General features: G+C 39.5%; 3 protein-coding genes and 2 long non-coding RNA genes across 8 annotated transcripts in view; 2 read left to right on the top strand and 3 right to left on the bottom strand.

Moving 5' to 3' along the window:
- Positions 1 to 20,971, top strand: part of LOC123679769 (potassium voltage-gated channel subfamily H member 8) — a 444,333-nt gene that overhangs the window by 327,148 nt on the left and 96,214 nt on the right. The gene's annotated exons all lie outside the window — the stretch shown is intronic.
- The window catches only part of LOC123679782, a 96,292-nt gene that overhangs the window by 67,901 nt on the left and 7,420 nt on the right, over positions 1 to 20,971 (top strand). The window lies entirely within an intron of this gene.
- LOC123679772 (piggyBac transposable element-derived protein 3-like) lies at positions 642 to 3,106 on the bottom strand. The gene is made up of 2 exons (XM_045617258.1): positions 2,900 to 3,106; positions 642 to 2,698 (listed from the first exon to the last, which is right to left on the bottom strand). The coding sequence occupies exons 1-2, from the start codon at positions 2,914 to 2,916 to the stop codon at positions 832 to 834; spliced, it is 1,884 nt and encodes a 627-aa protein (XP_045473214.1). The 5' UTR covers positions 2,917 to 3,106; the 3' UTR covers positions 642 to 831.
- Positions 13,967 to 14,962, bottom strand: LOC123679777. Its single transcript, XM_045617263.1, has 3 exons — positions 14,425 to 14,962; positions 14,230 to 14,370; positions 13,967 to 14,177 (listed from the first exon to the last, which is right to left on the bottom strand). The coding sequence occupies exons 1-3, from the start codon at positions 14,916 to 14,918 to the stop codon at positions 13,982 to 13,984; spliced, it is 831 nt and encodes a 276-aa protein (XP_045473219.1). The 5' UTR covers positions 14,919 to 14,962; the 3' UTR covers positions 13,967 to 13,981.
- Positions 16,766 to 17,397, bottom strand: LOC123679780. Its single transcript, XR_006747429.1, has 3 exons — positions 17,108 to 17,397; positions 16,920 to 17,060; positions 16,766 to 16,867 (listed from the first exon to the last, which is right to left on the bottom strand). It is a non-coding gene; the product is annotated as an uncharacterized LOC123679780 (long non-coding RNA).

Here is a 20,971-nt window from a genome sequence, read left to right as displayed (position 1 = left end):
TAGTAGTTTTATCGTGGGATATCGACAGTGCCAACCACCCTGGGGTGTTCATCTTAAGCCAGGATGAAGGAATTAATGCCTAATAAATGTGAGGGGTGACAACGACTTCGTTTGCGTTCACTCTACTGAGATAGAAACGGGAATTTGTTGAATATCCTTTCAATGAGCCTTTACTAATTGTGAATTATTATTCACATTCATTACACCCCCTTGCTAGTGATTAACGATACCAATTGCATTACATCCCAGCCTGGAAACGCTCGGGGAAACGAACTTGCCGACCTGATCTGGTCGTGTAAGTTCGTTGTGCTGCTGGCGCTTGCGTTACTGTCTCTGGTTCTGCTGGTGCAGGTGGGATAGGTTGTTGGGCCGGAGGTGAGTTTTCGCCTGGCAAAAAGAAAAGAATTCCTTCGTCTTCATCGGCCTCGTTCGGATTTACTGCGTCCTCCGGTGAATTTTCGTTGACCGCGATGTAGGCTGGTTTCAGCCTGTCGATTGAGACCGGGACGTTGGTACCGTGAATTCGGAGGGTGTAGTGTTTTTCGGCTCGAGAAACCACCTCGAACGGTCCATCGTAGGGGTGCTGGAGCGGACGCCGAACGGCGTCTTGCATTACGAAGACGTGGGATGTGGTGGCGAGATCTTTAACCCTTCAAAGGCGGAATTATTATTTTTTCAAGAGAGCAAATTTAGCGATTCTATTGAGTGAATTCCATTTATCAGTGTTGGGTAGAATAAGAATTATGCATTTTTTTCCTTTATTTTTCTCAAAAAAATGGCGTAACCATATGGTCACACTAGCCCAATATGAATACAGAAATGTCGAACAAATTATTTAATGTGAAATATATAAAAACATTCCACACATAGTCCCAAATCACATTTATTGCACTGTGTTCGACCAACAGAGGAGCATCCTTCTCCGGCACATCTTCTCCTCTTGTTATTTGGAACTGGAACAACTAAGTGGTCCTTATGGTCATACCTGATATCATCCGAAATCCTATTCATGGAGACACTATTTCTACTCGTTGTTGGTCTTCCATATCTTTTTGGGGCAGTTTTAAACCTATTTAGGTATACCTTTACAATTTCTCTTCTGAAATTCAGATTAGTAATTGAATTACCTGCACTTTTATACTGTATCCATGCATTGTGTAATGCGGTATCTATAAGCCAAGTAAGTAACGGCCAATACCATTTCTTACTTCTGATACCTATTCTATGGCGCGCAATATCTTCGTCCATCCGATCTGTCCCACCCATATATTTATTATAGGCATTTATAAGACGTGGCTGGGGAATTTGAATAATTTTCTTCTCGGACTGTGAATATCTTTTCACCAAAGAAGTGGGTTCAATTCCATAAGAAGTTGAAGCCATGGTAACAGGGGCATTGTCAGTCCAACGCACTAGTATCACACCTTCATCTTTTGAAATTTTAGACTCGATAGAACCTCTTTTTTTTTTCTTCATGTCTAATTTAGAAGTTATTGGGCAGTCCTTTGGAACCCTATTTTCTCTAACGGTTCCTGTAACTCCATAGCCTCTTTGCTTTAGCTCCGTCAAAAGATTGAAACTCGTAAACAAATTGTCTGTATAAATTTGATAACGAAGATTTCTATCTGGCAAGGAGTCTAGCATTATTAGTAATGGAGAAGTAGCTTTTCCAAATTTATTGTCATATTCAGTAACCGACTTCGGATTACTTCCCTGATATATATCGAAGTTGATTAGGTAGCCGTTTTCGGCATTCAAACTCCATACTTTATAGCCAAATCTTATCGGTTTTCCGCGAATAAACTGTTTGCAGCTGTGTCTGCCATAGTATTTCACCATACATTCGTCGTAACTCATATTTTCTGTCGGCTTAAAATATTTCAAATAATTTTTTTGAAGTTTTTCAATGAGCGGCCTAAGTTTCCACATTTTGTCTTTGTAATTGGGTTTGGTATTATCGGCACAATGTAAAAAACGCATTATCTGTCGAAATCTGTCCCTACGCATTGCTTCCTTTACTAATTGATTTCCCATGTCCGATTCTGAATCCCAGTAAAAACATTTTCCGGGAAGAGAGTTATACCCGGTCAAAATAAGTATACCGATGAAACACTTCATTTCATCAGATTCTATTTTCGGATCTGGATGGTTTAGGAAGAGCGCATATTTATTTGATTCTTCTACTAACATACGAACAATGTCGTCGTCGAAAAACAATTCAAATAAATCTGTTGGGGATTTTCCTATAAAATTGGTATAGTCTGGCTGTGGAAATACTGCTGTCGTTTTTAGAAGATCGCCCTCGATCCAAGTTCTTTTGAGTGTTTCTTTCACTTTCTTCTGCGGCTTCTTCGTTGAATTCGTCTTTTTGGTGCTCTTGTTTGAACTAGTGCTTGGACCACATTTTTCAATCTGACTAACTTCACTTTCTAATAAACTATTGTCTCCTTCACTGCCTTCTTCATTTGAAACATCTTCGAAGCCAGTTATGCGCGAATTGTCAGAAAGTCGGATTTCTGCTGCAGTTGATAATTGGCCACGTGATAAATTATCCATTTCCCCGCCTTCTTCATCACCCGAATCTTCATCTGTCAGTACATTTGGTTCCGGCGGTGATATGTAAATGTCACACACACCATTGCTATCTTCTTCGTCGTTATATACTATATCTAAGGCTTCTTTGAGAGAGAAACCTCGCCTGAAACAAAAAATATCAATTTCTGCCAGATTCGGCTAGTGTCACCATGCGGTCACAGTCAAGTTTGCATCAAAGTTGATTTTGAACAGAGAAGAGATATTCAAATCTAATATATTCTTGAAATTCCTCACACATTTCACCAACTATTGAAACAAATATAATTAAAAGATATTCAGTTTGAAATAGAAATTTGATACTTACACAAATTTGGGATCCATTTTATTGCGAATACCTAACAAACACGGCAGTTCACCTCTATTACGAATGAGAAATCAGTGGAATAACAATGCGACACGTTCACACTACAAAGTTCCTAAGTCAACTGAATAAATATCATCGCTTCCTCACGTATACTAAGATATACGTACATATGTCAGCTGATTTTGTGCAGCGCTGTAGGTGTGACCATATGGTCACGGTAGCCTTTGAAGGGTTAAAGACGAAGATCTTCCGCTCACCGTGCCTGGTGCCACTGACTGGTCGGAGCGCTTGAAAGTGCTGGCGCAGGTCGCGAACGAAATCGTCGGAGTTATCCAGGTTCATAGTAGACGTTGAAACCAGAAACTCGCCAGGAAGACGGAGTGGTTCTCCGTATATCATCTCAACAGCAGTGGATTAATTATAAAATTTTTTACAGACTATTGGTTGAAATATACCTGATTTGATTTGATATTTGATAAGACCTGTTTCAAAGTCAGGATAAACAAATGTTTTATCTGAATTTTTTAAATTGTACCAGTTGTTTCGAATATTTTTCATAACATGAACAAAATCATAAGACAAGAATATAGTTTTGCCAGTTTTTGAAGGATTGGGAATAAAATTTGAATTGGATAATTTCTTAAACATTGTTTGGTTTATTCTACAATTATCTGTTATTATGCATAAAATTTCAAACCCACATTTCTGAACTTGGTCAATTACACAAGTTGCGAATGGAATAATTTCATTTCCGCTCATACTGTCAACTGGAACTAATTTTACAATTTCATGAAAATTCCCAAAAGCTGAAGATATCATAAATGCCAAAACAGTTTTTGCCAAACTATCTCTGTTGGCAGCGTAGCCAATAAAATTTTTGGAGCGATAGTCCAATCTTGGTGTTATATAAATTTCGTCTTTCAAAAGAACAACTTTTTCCCTAGGCGTTAAATTTGAGGATATATTTGATATATAATTATTGTTATGGATATCATTATTTGGGGAAACATTAAGGCCAGAAGATATTCTCTGTAAATATCTTTTATTAGGTAAAATGAAAAAACCTCTCAGAAGTTCATATGTGGAGTGGGAAGTTGTATGAATCAGAAAAGCCATAATAATGGTCGATGAAGAATATCTATTTTTCTTTAGAGTGATCTGTCTCAACTGATCGATTGAAATTTCGAGATTTTTTGAATGCGGTAAATTCTTTCCACACGATACAGTTAATGCTAGGTCCAAATATCTTAAACTTTTCTCCATGAGATAATTAAATGATTCAAAAAATATGTCGGTATCACTTCTAAAGTTTTCCTTGTATCTTGCCAAAATGTTCTCTAGTTGTGACCATCTGCTCAATTTCAAATCGAAAGGAAGAATCCACTTCCAATCATTGAAATTCAACTTGTTTTTACCCAGAAAAACCATGCCATGCCACTTACCGATTTTTTTTTTGGGCTTTTCTCCTTTCCTCCCAGACATTCACGGCCGGGATTGGTGCTTCGCGGTACACTTTGGGGGCGGCGGTTTTGGCGTTCCTTGCCCTTCGGTTACAGATATTCACATACAGGGTGTCCCATAAGTGGCACGTCACAGTGACTCCGGAGGTAGGTCAGCTAAAGAGGGACCTAACCAGCCTAACATGACCCCAGTAGAAGTTGCATGGTTTTCGAGTTATTACCAAATTACGTTTTTTAGTGAATTTTCACCTTTTTTAACATTGTCAGGGTCAGAATTCTGCTGGAAAGCTCTCGAAGCTTATTTTTTTTGTTGTAATGGAATCTTAAATAGTTATTTAAGATGACGGTACAATATGATTATTATTCATTTCATACACATTTCTAACACATATAGAATAAAAATTACACAGGTACAGTGCAATTATGATATTTCAAGAATTGTTGAAAAAATTTGATGTAAATCCATACCTTTTCATAGAGTCTATCACTATTCTATTAAGTTCCTCCTCTGTTAAATTATAATTAACAGGGATGAAACAAATTGCGTCAAATAGATTTTCAGACATTGTGAATTGTATGTTTGAAATTAAAGACTGTTCTACTAACTTCTACTAAGTTTAGCAAGACACTGAATGAAAACATAGGGAGAACAGAACCATGAAGCTAAAGATCTTCATAGAGCAGATACCTTTTTCTTCTTTTCTTTGGGATCTAGGATTCTATTCTCAAACTTATAATATTGATTTTGAACGAGTATGATGCTGTCAAAAAGTTATGTGGATTTCCGTAAATTAATGGATAAATCTTGATTTCAATTGCTAGCAAAACGAGAACTTCGACTTTGGACACCTGCTGTGAAAAAAAAATCCTTGAAACAAAACGAGCAAGTAACATCAAAAAATTGACAGATTTAGAAATGGTACAATACACGAATCTTATGCCCATAAAACTAGGTATTTTCATCATTTTACCGATGCCCTACTTAACTAAGTTGAAACTAGGAACCCCGCTATCAGGTAATTTTGCCGCTTGCTATGACATTACATTTGATACCGGGCTTTGTTATTATTTGTTAAAGTCACAATAGCGAAAAAGATGGATTAGGGGAAGCGAAAAAGGAATATTATTGAAAAAAAAGGTAAATTAATTAAAAACAGACTTAACTTTCGATTATTTATTTAATTCTTAAATCTAACTTACAGTAAATGTTCAAACTGTTTCCCTCGGACTCTAATGCATAAATGACACCGTTTTATAAAATTACGATTCAATTTTCTTAAACTAATTTCCGATATGGTCCGGGCTGCGTCGAATACGCGTTCACGCAATTCTTCCTCGCTTCTTATTGGTTTTGCATACACTTTGTCCTTTAAACATCCCCAATAAAAAAAATCCAGTGGATTCAAATCCGGGGATCGCGGTGGCCACAGTATGGGTCCTAATCGCCCAATCCACCTGTCGGGGAATTTGTTGCTGAGGTGCTCGCGAACCCGCCGAGCGTAGTGTGCCGGGCAGCCATCTTGCTGGAACCACATCCTCTGCCTGAGTGCCAACGTCTTCCAATAATCCTGGCAGGTAATTTTGAAGCATTTCCAGGTAGTTTGCCCCGTTTAAAATAGCTGGCAACTCGACCGGTCCTATTATTTGGCCGTTAAAAATTCCCGTCCACAAATTGATTTTGAAATGGCATTGGGACCGGTCTTCTCTTGTTTCGTGCGGGTTTTCTAGTTGCCAGCTATGGATATTTTGTAAGTTGATGTATCCGTCCCTTCTGCAGGCCGATTCATCGCTCCACAACACTTCTTTAAAAAAGTTGGGATTTTCTCTCCACTTTTGTATCATTTTTCGACAAAATTCAACACGCGGTGCATAATCAGTCGGCTGTAGAGTTTGTACGCGTTGAATGTGGAAGGGATGGTATTTGTTCCTGTTCAAAATTCGTTGTGCCGAGGATTTGGGGACTCCAGTACGGCGTTCAATATTTCGCACTGAAGTTCCTGGCTCCGCTCGCACTTCTTCTAAAACGACGTTGTCGTCAATCGTTCGAGGTCTTCCAGATCGGCTATTCGTCCCTGGTAGTCTGCCCTCGCGATAAGCATTTGCAGTTCTCAAAATATCGAGCACTCCGTACTGTTTGCGGGATGACTTCCGAAACAGTTGACGCACTTTGCCGGCGTGTTTACGTCTTTTGGGCACTCGCGAGTCGCGTGATTTTCCGCGCACTTTAGGCAGTTGGGGGTCCTATGGCAGTTGACCGTGGCATGTCCCCACATCTGGCAGTTATGGCACTGGATGACTTCTCTCTTGGTGAAGTATTTATTCCACCGAACAGCCGTGTAGTTTATTACGCGGACTTCTCTTTGCATTTTCCTTAGCGTAATTGTGTTGTCGGTGAGAACCATATACGCCGGTGATTTTGTACCTTTCAGTTTGTGGATTTCCACAACCGGAATTCCTAGTTCCTGGAGTTCGATCTTGATTTCCTCCAATTCTGGATCAGAATCCCCTCAGCGTAAAAGCGTGTGTTTTCTCGTCCCTGGGGGTGTATGTGTGATATTTCACATCATTTTCGTCAAAGTACTTTTCTAGTTTTTTCCGGTCTTCTACTGTCTCGGTGTAGACAGTAGAGTTCATGGCACTATATCTTATGTAGAATTTGCCATTTATAACATTTGATATGTCACTCACCGTTTTATTATGTTTATTAAAAACACCGTTGACCACTATTGGCGGGGGTTTCCGTTGGTTTCGTCTTATTTCAACGGTTGCTGCGTTTGCTTCTACCTCATTTGGATTGAGGTAGTTAAATTTGTTTTTTATTTCGACAGGGATTGTCTTTTTATCCTTTCGTTTTCTAATTGATGCTGTTGGGTGCGTGAAAATAGAGTTTTCCTCATCTCCAACTCTGCTCCTCTTTTTCGCGACTCTCGGGGGGTCACTTTCGTTGTCGGATGAATCCGAAGGAAGTTTTGTTTCCTGATAATCCATCATTTTAATATAGTTCCAAATAAAGTTTTAGAATTCCTTTCGAAAAGGAATTCTAAAACTCACTGTTTTGTTGTGTTTTTTAAAAACACCGTTGACCACTATTGGCGGTGGTTTCCGTTGGTTCCTTCTGATTTCAACGATTGTTGCATTGGTTTCCCGCATCTCCGACTCTGCTCCTCTTTTTCGCGACTCTCGGGGGGTCGCTTTCATTGTCGGATGAATCCGAAGGAAGTTTTGTTTCTTGATAATCCATCATTCTGATATAGTTTTAAATGAAGTTAAATTCCTTTCGAAAAGGAATTTCAAAACGGTCGCTTTCACGCAAAACTCGGCCGTTTCAGGGCCTTTCGGACCCGAGCAGGTAGATTTCGACACTCACTGAGTCTCTGCCGACACGGCCGCGGATCTCTGCGCGTTTATCTGGACCACCCTTAGGCCGGAGCCTTAAGATGTTTGATCGAGGTATCAATCTTCGACGCGAAGTCCTCGATCGCCCTCCTGTAGATGATACAGGAGTTGCTACTTGCTGGGTGGTCTGTTTTTGGAATCTTTTTAAGCTTGCAGTTAATACAGCAAGCCGGATTCTGTTTGGTGGCACACTCCGAGACGGAGTGGCCTTTGGTGCCACAGTGTGAACAGAACAGGGATTCTGATCTGCACTGAGGCGTGGATTGGCACTTCCTACATCTTACAACACTTGCGTGTTCGTAAGCGCGATGGGACCGGAGCCCAGCAAACGCTCTGCCTGACGGGTGATCTCGTTCACCAAGCGAGCCGGTGCGCTTAGAACCACCTTCTGGTCCGATGTTTTCGAGGGAAATTTATAAATAACCCTCGTTTCCTTCTTCACAGAAGCCGGATCAAATCGATCTGGCAAGTTTTTATCAATGATATCACTGATAAGGTCTTCGGTCTTAGTGTCCTTAGACACGTCGTGTAAAATGACCCTAGGAAGCAGCTTCTTCGGGGCATGATACTCGATGCTCGCTTTGTCAAGAGCTCTTTTGACAGTGAGCGAGTCTGCCTGCGATGCGCAGGCTATTAGGAAGTCGCCCGACTTCACCTTCACCGTAGTGAGGATTTTGGCAGAGGGAGCCCCCTTTCGGAGGGCCTCTTTAATTGATGTATGGACTTTTGAGGAGTCCTTTCCTTTCGCCTTTACAAATATAGGTGTCCTCTCATTTCTGGCCTTAGATATGGTCGCAGAAATTATGGAGGATTTTGGGCGGTTGTCTGTAGCCGTTGCGACGCTCGCGTACGAACGTCCGACTACTGTCTTGTTGTTAGTAGGCCGGGGAGCTGATAGAGTAGCTTCCAGCCTACTCCTTTCCTGAAGTCTACCTCCGAGAAGAGCACACTTCAACAAAGTTGACGAGACGAGGCTTTCCATTTCTGCAAAGCGTCGCAAGATGAACTGTTTTTGAGAATTGTTTATCTTGTTGCTTGGGTTGTGAAGATAATCTTCCAACGACAAGCGTATCGCCGAGCTACCGCCCAGCTCTTCTGTGTTCGCCGAGCCCGTAGGCTCTTCCAAGATCGGCTCTTCGGTCGGTTTGACTACCTGAGTTGCCTCCGGAGGTCCGGCCGTTGAGCCTGAACGTAAGCAGGTTTTAAAACCCTTCAAAATAGGAGATGTTGGGGTCGAGGTTGGTGACCCCTGTTCAGTAGCCATTCCGGTCCTCTCAGCCTGAACCACTGAAGAGGTGGAGGTCGCACAATCTCCGGATGACGGTCGAAGTGAGCTTGCGCTATCACCCAGAACAACGACCGGCGCAGCAGATCCGACTGCCGCGCGAGTTTTTCAATATGACCATCCATTATCATATGAAAGTTTGAGCAATTTTTCGCATTTCCTCTATCTCTCCTACAATATGAACATATGCTTGTACGGTATATCGGTCTAGAAAAACAGTGAAAATGAACCCCCCACCACGCTAAGGTAATGACTCGTCGAGGCGGTATATGGGGGTACAGAACTCAGAGTTGTACTTTGACTGACATGTGAGCGAAGCTCTTTGTCAGTACTTGTGTACGATCGTACGGTTAGTACTATTGTCATCATTGTAACGTCCTGGGATTCCACGTTCAGTCTCCACCTTCTGGCTTTCGCCTTCCAGCTTCGTTAACCTATGGGTGGGACCCCTAGCTGTAAGGAATACCTGTCCACTTTCGGACTTGCGTCTTAGGTGGGTGCCCGCGGTTAGTGGGATTCCGTTTTGGATCCCTCGCAGGAACCTCGACGGAACCCCTAGTTCTGATTCAGACTTTGGTCCGTTCTCCGGGGGTCCGATTCCTGGCCTACGGGAGCAAGTCCCCGTGTCCGCTTTGAACGTTTCTCCCCTAGAACGTCCCTCTATCTGAACTTGAACGGATCCTAGGAGAAAAAATTTCGTTAGCCTGTAAGAGAGCCTTCATTAATACTTATAAAAAGGATATATATGATTCTCGCCCAACAGACTATGATAGGAAAGCATGATAGGAAGAAAAATGTAGAAGATTACGCCATTTGATAAACAAGAAAAATTTCCGTAATTTACTTTATTTGTGTTGAATGTTATTGCTATATTCGCCTCGCATAAACGTCATCTATGATGCATCTCGCAGCCCCAGATATACTCTGGTAACTATTTTTCGATTTAATAAGCACAGACGGGCTTTCATTTTGATCGGTTATCTCCTGAGAACGGTGTGTGCTTTAAACAGGACACTCGAACAAGACATGCGATGATGTCTCGCCCGCCGCTCCACAGGAGCATCCGTCGGAATCTGACATCGACTAGAGCTCGTTTTGATAGGAGGTGGTCTTTGTTTTGCGTTCTGGACCAGAGACATCCACTGATGCGAATGTTCTGCTTTGATATGTGTATTCAATGCCTTGTCGAAAGTGATACCTGGCTGAATAGAATTCCGCTCTCAGAGCTAATGGAATATAGCCTGTAAGGACTTCGAGAGCCGTTGTGGCTAAAGTCCGGCATGCTGAAGATATTGTTAGCTGAATTGACCTGTGGCAGGCTGATAGGTTCCTAGAAAAGTGTGAGTTATTTGTTCGGTGCGCCCATACTGACGAGCAGCAAAGGCCGACCGGAAGATATACCGTTTTGTAGTAGACACGAAGACCGTGTCTAACCGAGGGGCCTGCTAAGGCGTCGAAATTTATTATTTAAACCTATCACCTTTTTTCTAATATATTTAATGTGAGGAATGAATGAAAGACCACTATCTAGGATGACTCCCAGATATGTAGTTTGGGTTGACCACCTTATAGTACCGTTTTTGAGACGGACTGTGGGTGGTCGGTTAATATCAAGTTTGCCCTTTAAGAGGACTGCATGGGTTTTCCCATTCGAAATTTTTAATTTATTCTCATCAAGTCAATTCTCGAGAATGGATGCAGAAGTAGTTAGAGCAGATTCTAAAGCTTTTCGGCTTTTACCTTCGACGATAATTGAGATGTCGTCGGCGTAGGCGACATTAATTTCACCAGAGGATGGCAGTAAAGCCAGAAGTTCGTCTAGAAGCAAGTTCCAAAGAAGCCTTGACAAGATTGTCATCCTTCTGCGATGCGCAGACAATTAGAATATCACCGGACTTCACCTTTGCCGTGTACCTAGTCTTTGCTGAGGGTCCTCCTTACGGAGGGCCTCTTTACTAGATATTTGAACTTTAGAAGAGTCCTTTTCTCTTGCCTTTACGTATAAAGGAGAGTTAGCCAGCTGCGGTTTCGGCTTGGGTAGGGGTGTAGGACGGGAAGATGTAGGGGTAGGAGTGGCCGCTGTGACGCTCGCGTACGAGGGTCGGGCCACTCTCTTGTTAGCAGACTGAAGAGGCAATTGAATTATTGAATTAAGTTTTTCCATCACCATTGCTAATTCTAAATGACTTACCCCTTGTTTTCTACTCTGATCGGTTGAAACATTGGGATTTTGTCTTTCTTCGTTTTCTACTATAAAATTTTGGATATCATCTTCATATCGAGTTCTACTTATTGATGGTTCTGATATACATAAATTACTGTCCTCTTCTTCTTCTTCTATTTCATTTCCTACAACAGAATTCGACGAAGAACGCTTCCGTTTTCGACCAAAGCAACAGCATGGATGTGTTTACAAAGAGCAGTTTTAACAGTGTACTCCGTATATTGACACTTAAATCTATGTATACATACCTGACACTTGTAACAAAATAATCTTCTACAATCCTCATCACATTGAACATTATATGAAACAATGTACTCTCTGTCTGACGAACTTGATGGAACTTTGAAATCCCCTGATTCTAAGCACACCACCTTATCCAAAACCTCATTTTCTGCTTTTAAGTGTGCTTCTCGATTTGTTCTGGTGTACTAATCCACCGCCTCTTGTGATCATTGGAAGAGCGGCTTTCCTCTGATCAAGGGATGGTAGTTTTATTGAAGATGTTAATTAAATTCTTTCTCCTTTATTAAGGGAGAAAGTGTGGGTAAGGCCTGTCGCACTAGGGACAGGACTTAGTGTTAAACTGAAATTTTCTTTAAGAACAGGTCTAGTGATAACTGAAAGACATAAGCTCTTTTATAATTTTACTAACAAAAAAATTATACGAAATTGAACAAAAATTAATCTTCGGAAGGACTTGCCTCAAATGGACAGGTCTCTTTTATTCCCTTAAAGCTTCACAAAACTACTGGAGATTTCAGAACAATGGACAGAACAAACAAACAAAAAATTAAAATGTTGAATTTCTCAACTTGTTACCTGTTAATTCCTTAGATGGATAATCCTTCACATGTACTCTCACAATCCACTATCGCGAAATGTATCTCGAACCTCACGGAAACTTTGGCGAATCGATACCGTTATTGACTAATCTTTAAATTACTGAATCTATTATCGACCCGTGACAAAATCAAAAAAAATATATTATTATTGAATTTTTCAAACTATCAACTACGTTTCAAACCTAATCTTCCAACACATTCCTATCGACTAACTTCTACTAAATAAGGTTTCCACGCTCTACCTTCAACTCTAAACTTCCTCATTTCCGCGACCAATTCCCGAACCGATTCTTGAGTTCCCTGAACTCCCCGAAACTACTACTCGTCACTAACTGCTTAATTTTTCTCTGATTTGGCCTAAGGTTACTTATTTCCCGCCCCCCGATGGGCGTACCTTCAAAAATAACGTCTTGGATTTTTTCCGTTGTTGCCAAGTTTTTCTCTTCCCATGGATTGCATGTTCCCATAAGGAAACCACTCGACAATCTTCGATAAGACTAATTTTTAACACCCTAAAACTTATATTCTTATCGCCTGAGGTTGAGACTGCACCTAAGTATCGACTTGTACAAAAAGATTTCCATCATCCAGATTTGACAAATAGGACAAATAGGGAACCAATAAATTTCACACTTTATTAGTCTCCACCAAGTCTAATGTCAAGTGCCTGACCTTACATGGTCTTAAAAAAAAAAGGGTCTGGTCTACCTACCGCAAGTTGGCGACGTCCAGACCCAATAATCAAGAATCTCAAATTCCCGATTATTACACAATGTAATAGTAGAGCTGATATATGTTTACATCTGCCTCCTAATTCAGCCTTACAAGAACAGCTGAAAGCTAATATTGTTGCAGTTTCTTTAGCTGTTATTATTTTTCTTCTGATTTCATGAGGATATGCTGAAAGGGCTGAAGTCTGTAAGCATAAGCCGAACAATTCTAAGCAGCGTGTACTTTTACCTAAATATTCACACATAATTACATGACCGGCATTCAAGACCGCTTCTCCTAAAATGTTTGTGTGTTAGATAATGGACGATTATTCTTAAATTAGAATGAACTCACCTTCTATCACATTCCTATTATTTGGAGTTGCTTCCAAATACCGGAAATATTCAGTTGTACTGAATACACTGATACACTATTTTCTTTGTCCATCATATTTCTTTCTTCACAAATAACTCTGAAATATTTTTGTTTACAATATCTTACCTTTAACCGAAAAAGCATGCTGAAGAGAGCGATGCCTACCCTTGAATCGGGAACGACATGCCTTCGACATTTCAAGAACAAGAATAAATGAAACTACATAAATCCAATGAAATATTTGAGAGCTTAAAATTGGTTTTTTTTCTAAATTTCATAAATTATTGAATGGTACTTATTCCGCAAGAGATTAATAGAGTTGAAAGATATCATTAACCCTATCTGTTTTTTGTTGAATCGATCAACTATAATTCTATTGAATTGGGATAATGAAACACCAGATTTCTCAACTAATATATTGAATTTGGCTGTACAAGTTATGTGTTTACAAGGTAACAGCTACGAGCGTACTGAATATGGTACCCCAATTTCCTGGGGATGTTGAGCGTCGCTTTGGATTTTGCATACCAATGCGCAATTCAGGTCCCTGATTGGTCCACGTCTTCGTTCCTTGCCCTTAGATGTGACTTCAGGTCTAGGTATCGATACATCAGCCACTTCGTTAAAGCCGGGCCAGTCCATTGGCCAATGTATCATTACATCGGCCAGTTTGTTAACAGCGCACTTTAGAACGAGTGTATTTCCATCCTCCAGATTTGACAGATAGGACAAATAGGGAACCAATAAATTTCGCACTTTATTAGTCGCCACCAAGTTTAGTGTCAAGACCTAACATGGTCTTCGAAAAGGGTCTGGTCTACCTACCGCACGTTGGCGACGTCCAGACCCAATAATCGAGAATCTGAAATTCCCGATTATTACACTGGAGTGATATGAATTAGCGGTGGGTCTTTCAGTTTCTATGATTTTCTTCCACATCTTATCATTCACCAACTCTTCCAGTGAGTCCAGTAGTTTTTCAATCCTAAATTTAACTTTTAATGATTACATTCATGGTTATTTTGATATGAATATACCTTATATTTTGATTGCCTCTCATTTTGTTGTGCTTCAGGACCTTGTTGAAACTTTCAATGGCCATGTTTGTGTTGATTCCTGCATTAACTCTATGGCAGTATGACCACATTTTTATTCGTTCTTCTGTTTGGAAGTAATAACTAAAAAAAAGCATTCATCAATAAATGATTGATTCATTGAAAACAATAACCAACTTCATTAAGTATTTCAGAAATTCATTTTCTCCTTCTTTTTCTAAATCCTTGAAATAATCCTCCTTTAATTTAAAAAATGTCGTCCAATCTGTTTCCCTCAATATCTTTCTCATCCGATATTCCATTTGTTTCTTGATTTCTGGATTTTTTAGTTTATTTCTCCCTTGGATGTTCCAGTTTTCAATTACGTGCCATGAACAGAGTAGTCTTCTTTGTTTTGTAACTGATCCCATTGCTTGACACCAAGCATTGTAGTATTTAATATCATCATCTGTCATGATATGGTCGGCATCAATGTCTTCTCCAATTCTTCTATTAGATATAAGAAATGAAACGAGAAAACCTATATTATTCTCATCCTTAACCAAAACAACGGTTAAATCCCAATTTCTTGCATTTGTTCCGTGTGTTCCATCGATGCATATGATTTTTCTGAACTCTTTCAGTTTCCTCTCCAAATTTTTATTCATGAATGCTAAGGCAAAATCCTCCATCTGCAGTCCAGGATAATTTTCACCTGATTAAAAAAAATAAGAATCTTAAAGAGAGGCGCAAAACCTCCTCCAGCCTACTCCTCTCCTGTAGGCGCCCCTTAAGAGAGGCGTTTTCCAAGAGGGTTGACATTAGCAAGTGCTCTAATTCGGTAAACCTGTCAAGGATAATCCGACGTTGAGCACTTGCGACCTTGTGGTTCACGTCATAGAGGTATTCCTCCGGCGTGGATCGAATCACCGTGCTCGAGAGCTCTTCCAGAATGGGAGTGAGAGAAGGCTCCTTCCGCTTCGCTTCCGGCGTTACCGACGGTGCGCTAGTTTAAGTGCCTGTGGTTTGTTGTCTGGTTTTCACACCAGACAGGATAGTAGAGGAACTTGCCTTCCTCGTTGTAGGAGAGGGTGTAAGCCTCTGTTCGGTAGCAGATCCAGATCTCCCGGCCCGAACAACCGAGGAGTTGGAGGTCGTGTAGTCGTTGGATGACGGTCGACGAGAGCCTACGCTATACCTCTTACCGACGACCGGCGCTGCCGTTCCTGCGGAAGCGCGAGATTTAATTATGTGAGAACTATTCATCATAATTGATAGGGCCATTTTTCGCATTTTCTCTATTGCTCCTGCGATATATACATATGTATAATTTTGTACTAATTTAGACTAATCCACCGCCTCTTGTGATAATTGGAAGAGCGGCTTTCCTCCGATCAAGGTGGTGGTAGTGTTATAAAGATCTTAATTGAAATTTCTCCTTTATTAAGGGAAAAAGTGTGGGTAAGGCCTGTCGCACTAGGGACAGGACTTAGTGTTCAACTTTTTTTTTCTTTGGGAACAGATCTAGAGATAACTAAAAGGCATAAGCTCTTTTATAATTTTAATAACAAAAAAAATTAAACAAAATCAAGATTGAACCAAAACTGATCTTCGGAGGACTTGCCTTAAACTGGCCGGTCTCTGTTATTCCCTTAAACTTTTACATAAACTAACTGGAGATTTCAGAACATTGGACAGAACAAACAAACAAAAAATTAAAATGTTGAATTTCTCAACTTGCTACCTGTTAATTCCGTAGATGGATAATCCTTCACATGTACTCTCACCGTCCACTATCGCGAAATGTATCTCGAACCTCAAGGAAACTTTGGCGAACCGATACCGTTATTGACTAATCTCTAAATCTACTGAATCTATTATCGACCCGTGACAAAACCAAAAAAAAATATATTATTATTGAATTTTTCAAACTATCAACTACGTTTCAAGCCTAATTTTTCAAAACATTTATATCGACTAACTTCTACTAAATAAGGTTTCCACGCTCTACCTTCAACTCTAAACTTCCTAATTCCCGCGACCAATTCCCGAACCGATTCTTGAGTTCCCTGAACTCCCCGAAACTACTACTCGTCACTAACTGCTTAATTTTTCTGTGATTTGGCCTAAGGTTACTTATTTCTCGCCCCCCGATGGGCGTACCTTCAAAAATAACGTCTTGGACTTTTTTCCGTTGTTGCCAAGTTTTTCTCTTCCCACGGATTGCATGTTCCCATAAGGAGACCACTCAACAAACTTCGATAAGACTAATTTTTAACACCCTAAAACTTATATTCTTATCGCCTAAGGTCGAGACTGCACATAAGTATCGACTTGTACAAAAAGATTTCCATCATCCAGATTTGACAAATAGGACAAATAGGGAACCAATAAATTTCACACTTTATTGGTCTCCACCAAGTCTAATGTCAAGTGCCTGACCTTACATGGTCTTCGAAATAAAGGGTCTGGTCTACCTACCGCACGTTGGCGACGTCCAGACCCAATAATCGAGAATCTCAAATTCCCGATTATTACACTGGACTGATATGAATGAGCGGTGGGTCTTTCAGTTTCTATGATTTTCTTCCACATCTTATCATTCACCAACTCTTCCAGTAAGTCCAGTAGTTTTTCAATCCTAAATTTAACTTTTAATGATTACATTCATGGTTATTTTGATATGAATATACCTCATATTTTGATTACCTCTCATTTTGTTGTGCTTCAGGACCTTGTTCAAACTTTAAATGGCCATGTTTGTGTTGATTCCTGCATTAACTCTATGGCAGTATGACCACATTTTTATTCGTTATTCTGTTTGGAAGTAATAACTAAAAAAAAGCATTCATCAATAAATTCATTGAAAACAATAACCAACTTCATTTAGTATTTCAGAAATTCATTTTCTCCTTCTTTTTCTAAATCCTTGAAATAATCCTCCTTTAATTTAAAAAATGTCGTCCAATCTGTTTCCCTCAATATCTTTCTCATCCGATATTCCATTTGTTTCTTGATTTCTGGATTTTTTAATTTATTTCTCCCTTGGATGTTCCAGTTTTCAATTACGTGCCATGAACAGAGTAGTCTTCTTTGTTTTGTAACTGATCCCATTGCTTGACACCAAGCATTGTAGTATTTAATATCATCATTTGTCATGATATGGTCGGCATCAATGTCTTCTCCAATTCTTCTATTAGATATAAGAAATGAAACGAGAAAACCTATATTATTCTCATCCTTAACCAAAACAACGGTTAAATCCCAATTTCTTGCATTTGTTCCGTGTGTTCCATCGATGCATATGATTTTTCTGAACTCTTTCAGTTTCCTCTCCATATTTTTATTCATGAATGCTAAGGCAAAATCCTCCATCTGCAGTCCAGAATAATTTTCACCTGATTAAAAAAAATAAGAATCTTAAAGAGAGGCGCAAACCTCCTCCAGCCTACTCCTCTCCTGTAGGCGCCCCTTAAGAGAGGCGTTTTCCAAGAGGGTTGACATTAGCAAGTGCTCTAATTCGGTAAACCTGTCAAGGATAATCCGACGTTGAGCACTTGCGACCTTGTGGTTCACGTCATAGAGGTATTCCTCCGGCGTGGATCGAATCACCGTGCTCGAGAGCTCTTCCAGAATGGGAGTGAGAGAAGGCTCCTTCCGCTTCGCTTCCGGCGTTACCGACGGTGCGCTAGTTTAAGTGCCTGTGGTTTGTTGTCTGGTTTTCACACCAGACAGGATAGTAGAGGAACTTGCCTTCCTCGTTGTAGGAGAGGGTGTAAGCCTCTGTTCGGTAGCAGATCCAGATCTCCCGGCCCGAACAACCGAGGAGGTGGAGGTCGCGTAGTCGCTGGATGACGGTCGACGAGAGCCTACGCTACAACTCTTAGCGACGACCGGCGCTGCCGTTCCTGCGGTTGCGCGAGATTTATTTATGTGAACTATTTTCTTGACATGGTTATATATGTGACTTGAACTCATCATATAAATTTGGGAGGGCGAGCCATTTTTCGCATTTCCTCTATTTCTCCTGCATATTTCTCTTCTACATGTCACAAATCGGCCATAGTCTTTTCTAAAGTGCATGGTGGTGTGAAAATAGGTAAGACCCAACTATGCAGATTTTCGTCAAAACCCTAACGGGCAAGACCATCACTTTTGAGGTCGAGCCCTCAGATACTATTGAAAATGTCAAGGCTAAGATCCAAGACAATACATATGCTTATACGGTACAAAATAAAAAAAAATTAAACAAAAATTAACCTTCGAAGGACTTGCCTTAAACTGGCAGGTCCCTTTTATTCCTTTGAAACTTCACATAAACTAAACTGGAGATTTCAGAACCTTGGACAAGAAAAAAACACAAAAAAAAATTAATTTATGTACTTGCTACTTTACTTTCCTGGATGAATAATCCTTCAAATATATGGTAATATACTTCACTTGAACTAGACGTTGGAAATTCTTTTACACTTCACTGTCGCAAATGTATTGTAACTTCAAAGAAGTTGACATATTATATGTGTCTTCTTCATCAAAGGGCACCTTGATTTCTATAAAAGAATTATTGTTTTAAAAATGAACAATAAAGTGGTAAACGTCTAAATTTAGGATTGCCATTCCCAGCTACTCCTGTGCAAAGTATTTATGTTTTTTTTTAGTTCATAATTATTATTCTCTTTTATTATATATTTACAATTCCCCAATTCAGAGGCTCGCTTTGCTGAAATATAAAGATATTTTTTTTAATATCACTTTCAAGATGTTAATGAAGAATTTGTTACCTTTGAATGGACACTTTATTTCCAAAAGACCATAGGGCTCGCCATTCTTCAACAAAATTCCGTCAGCAGAATATGCCAGCCATGGTTCACTTCTCTTTTTAGTATAGAAAACCTTGAAACATTTTCGAAGGCTTTTCGGTCCTTTGGCTCATATTTAATGCCATGTCTTGTATAGATATTCGAAAAATACTTGGGAAAAACATATTAACTACATTTCTCTTCCTAATCAAGAGTATACGACCAAGTATATAGGTACACATATATCAATACTTCGTGATACATTGAGTGCATCTAAAATTAATTTCAGACCCAAAATTATGAAAATTCTGCATGAAAATGGAAATTTCTACATTTATAATTATGGTTCCATATATTTTCATGCAAGATCCTTCCACATTCGGATCCTTACATAACCTAGTCCTGAAAATCACTCATTACATATGACATGAAGTTATTACCTACTTATGAATTGCAATGCTCGATGAAGGCAATTTGGCAATTAAAATATTCCTAATTTCTTCTTCATCCTGAGAAGATATCAAGGGTCTTTTTGGGACTTCGTCCTTAAGGCAGGGTATTTTTAGAATAGATAGTGCTTTATACATATTTATTTCCATCTTCTTTGTTTTTTGTTATTCCACAAGCATTTAATATCAGTGCTTGAAATATTTTGCAGTTTGAGGAGATCAGTTCTGAAATGATAAAAACTAAAGGAAAAGCAAAAATCCAACAATTATATTGTGTCTATATTATTGTTCAAGTCCTGATTCAGACATAAATTAAATAAAAATTATACAACCTGGTGCAATGTAATAGTAGAGCTGATATATGTTTACATCTGCCTCCTAATTCAGCCTTACAAGAACAGCTGAAAGCTAATATTGTTGCAGTTTCTTTAGCTGTTATTGATTTCTTCTGATTTCATGAGGATCTGCTGAAAGGGATGAAGTCTGTAAGCATAAGCCGAACAATTGTAAGCAGCGTGTACTTTTACCTAAATATTCACACATAATTACATGACCGGCATTCAAGACCGCTTCTCCTAAAATGTTTGTGTTTTAGATAATGGACGATTATTCTTAAATTAGAATGAACTCACCTTCTATCACATTCCTATTATTTGGAGTTGCTTCCAAATACCGGAAATATTCAGTTGTACTGAGGAATACACTATTTTCTTTGTCCATCATATTTCTTTCTTCACAAATAACTCTGAAATATTTTTGTTTACAATATCTTACCTTTAACCGAAAAAGCATGCTGAAGAGAGCGATGCCTACCCTTGAATCGGGAACGACATGCCTTCGACATTTCAAGAACAAGAATAAATGAAACTACATAAATCCAATGAAATATTTGAGAGCTTAAAATTAATTTTTTTTTCTAAAATTCATAAACTATTGAATGGTACTTATTCCGCAAGAGATTAATAGAGTTGAAAGATGTCATTAACGCTATCTGTTTTTTGTTGAATCGATCAACTATAATTCTATATTATATAGGATAATGAAACACCAGATTTCTCAACTAATATATTGAATTTGGCTGTACAAGTTATGTGTTTACAAGGTAACAGCTACGAGCGTACTGAATATGGTACCCCAATTTCCTAGGGATGTTAAGCGTCGCTTTGGATTTTGCATACCAATGCACAATTCAGGTCCCTGATTGGTCCACGTCTTCGCTCCTTGCCCTTAGATGTGACTTCAGGTCTAGGTATCGATACATCAGCCACTTCGTTAAAGCCGGGCCAGCCCATTGGCCTATGTATCATTACATCGGCCAGTTTGTTCACACCGCAATTGAGCACGACTGTATTTGGTATACATTGACTTGTCTCAGGATCTAGAAAAAAATATTGTTCAAAATCTGGACCATCAATTAAATTTGTAACCATCATAAAGAATATTTATATAACCTGGGTATATGTCACTTATCTGGTTTTCCGTTGGTTGCTCACGCTC

This window comes from Harmonia axyridis, chromosome 5 (assembly GCF_914767665.1).
Source record: "Harmonia axyridis chromosome 5, icHarAxyr1.1, whole genome shotgun sequence".
Taxonomy (NCBI): domain Eukaryota; kingdom Metazoa; phylum Arthropoda; class Insecta; order Coleoptera; family Coccinellidae; genus Harmonia; species Harmonia axyridis.
This window is presented reverse-complemented; position numbering and strand designations above follow the sequence as displayed.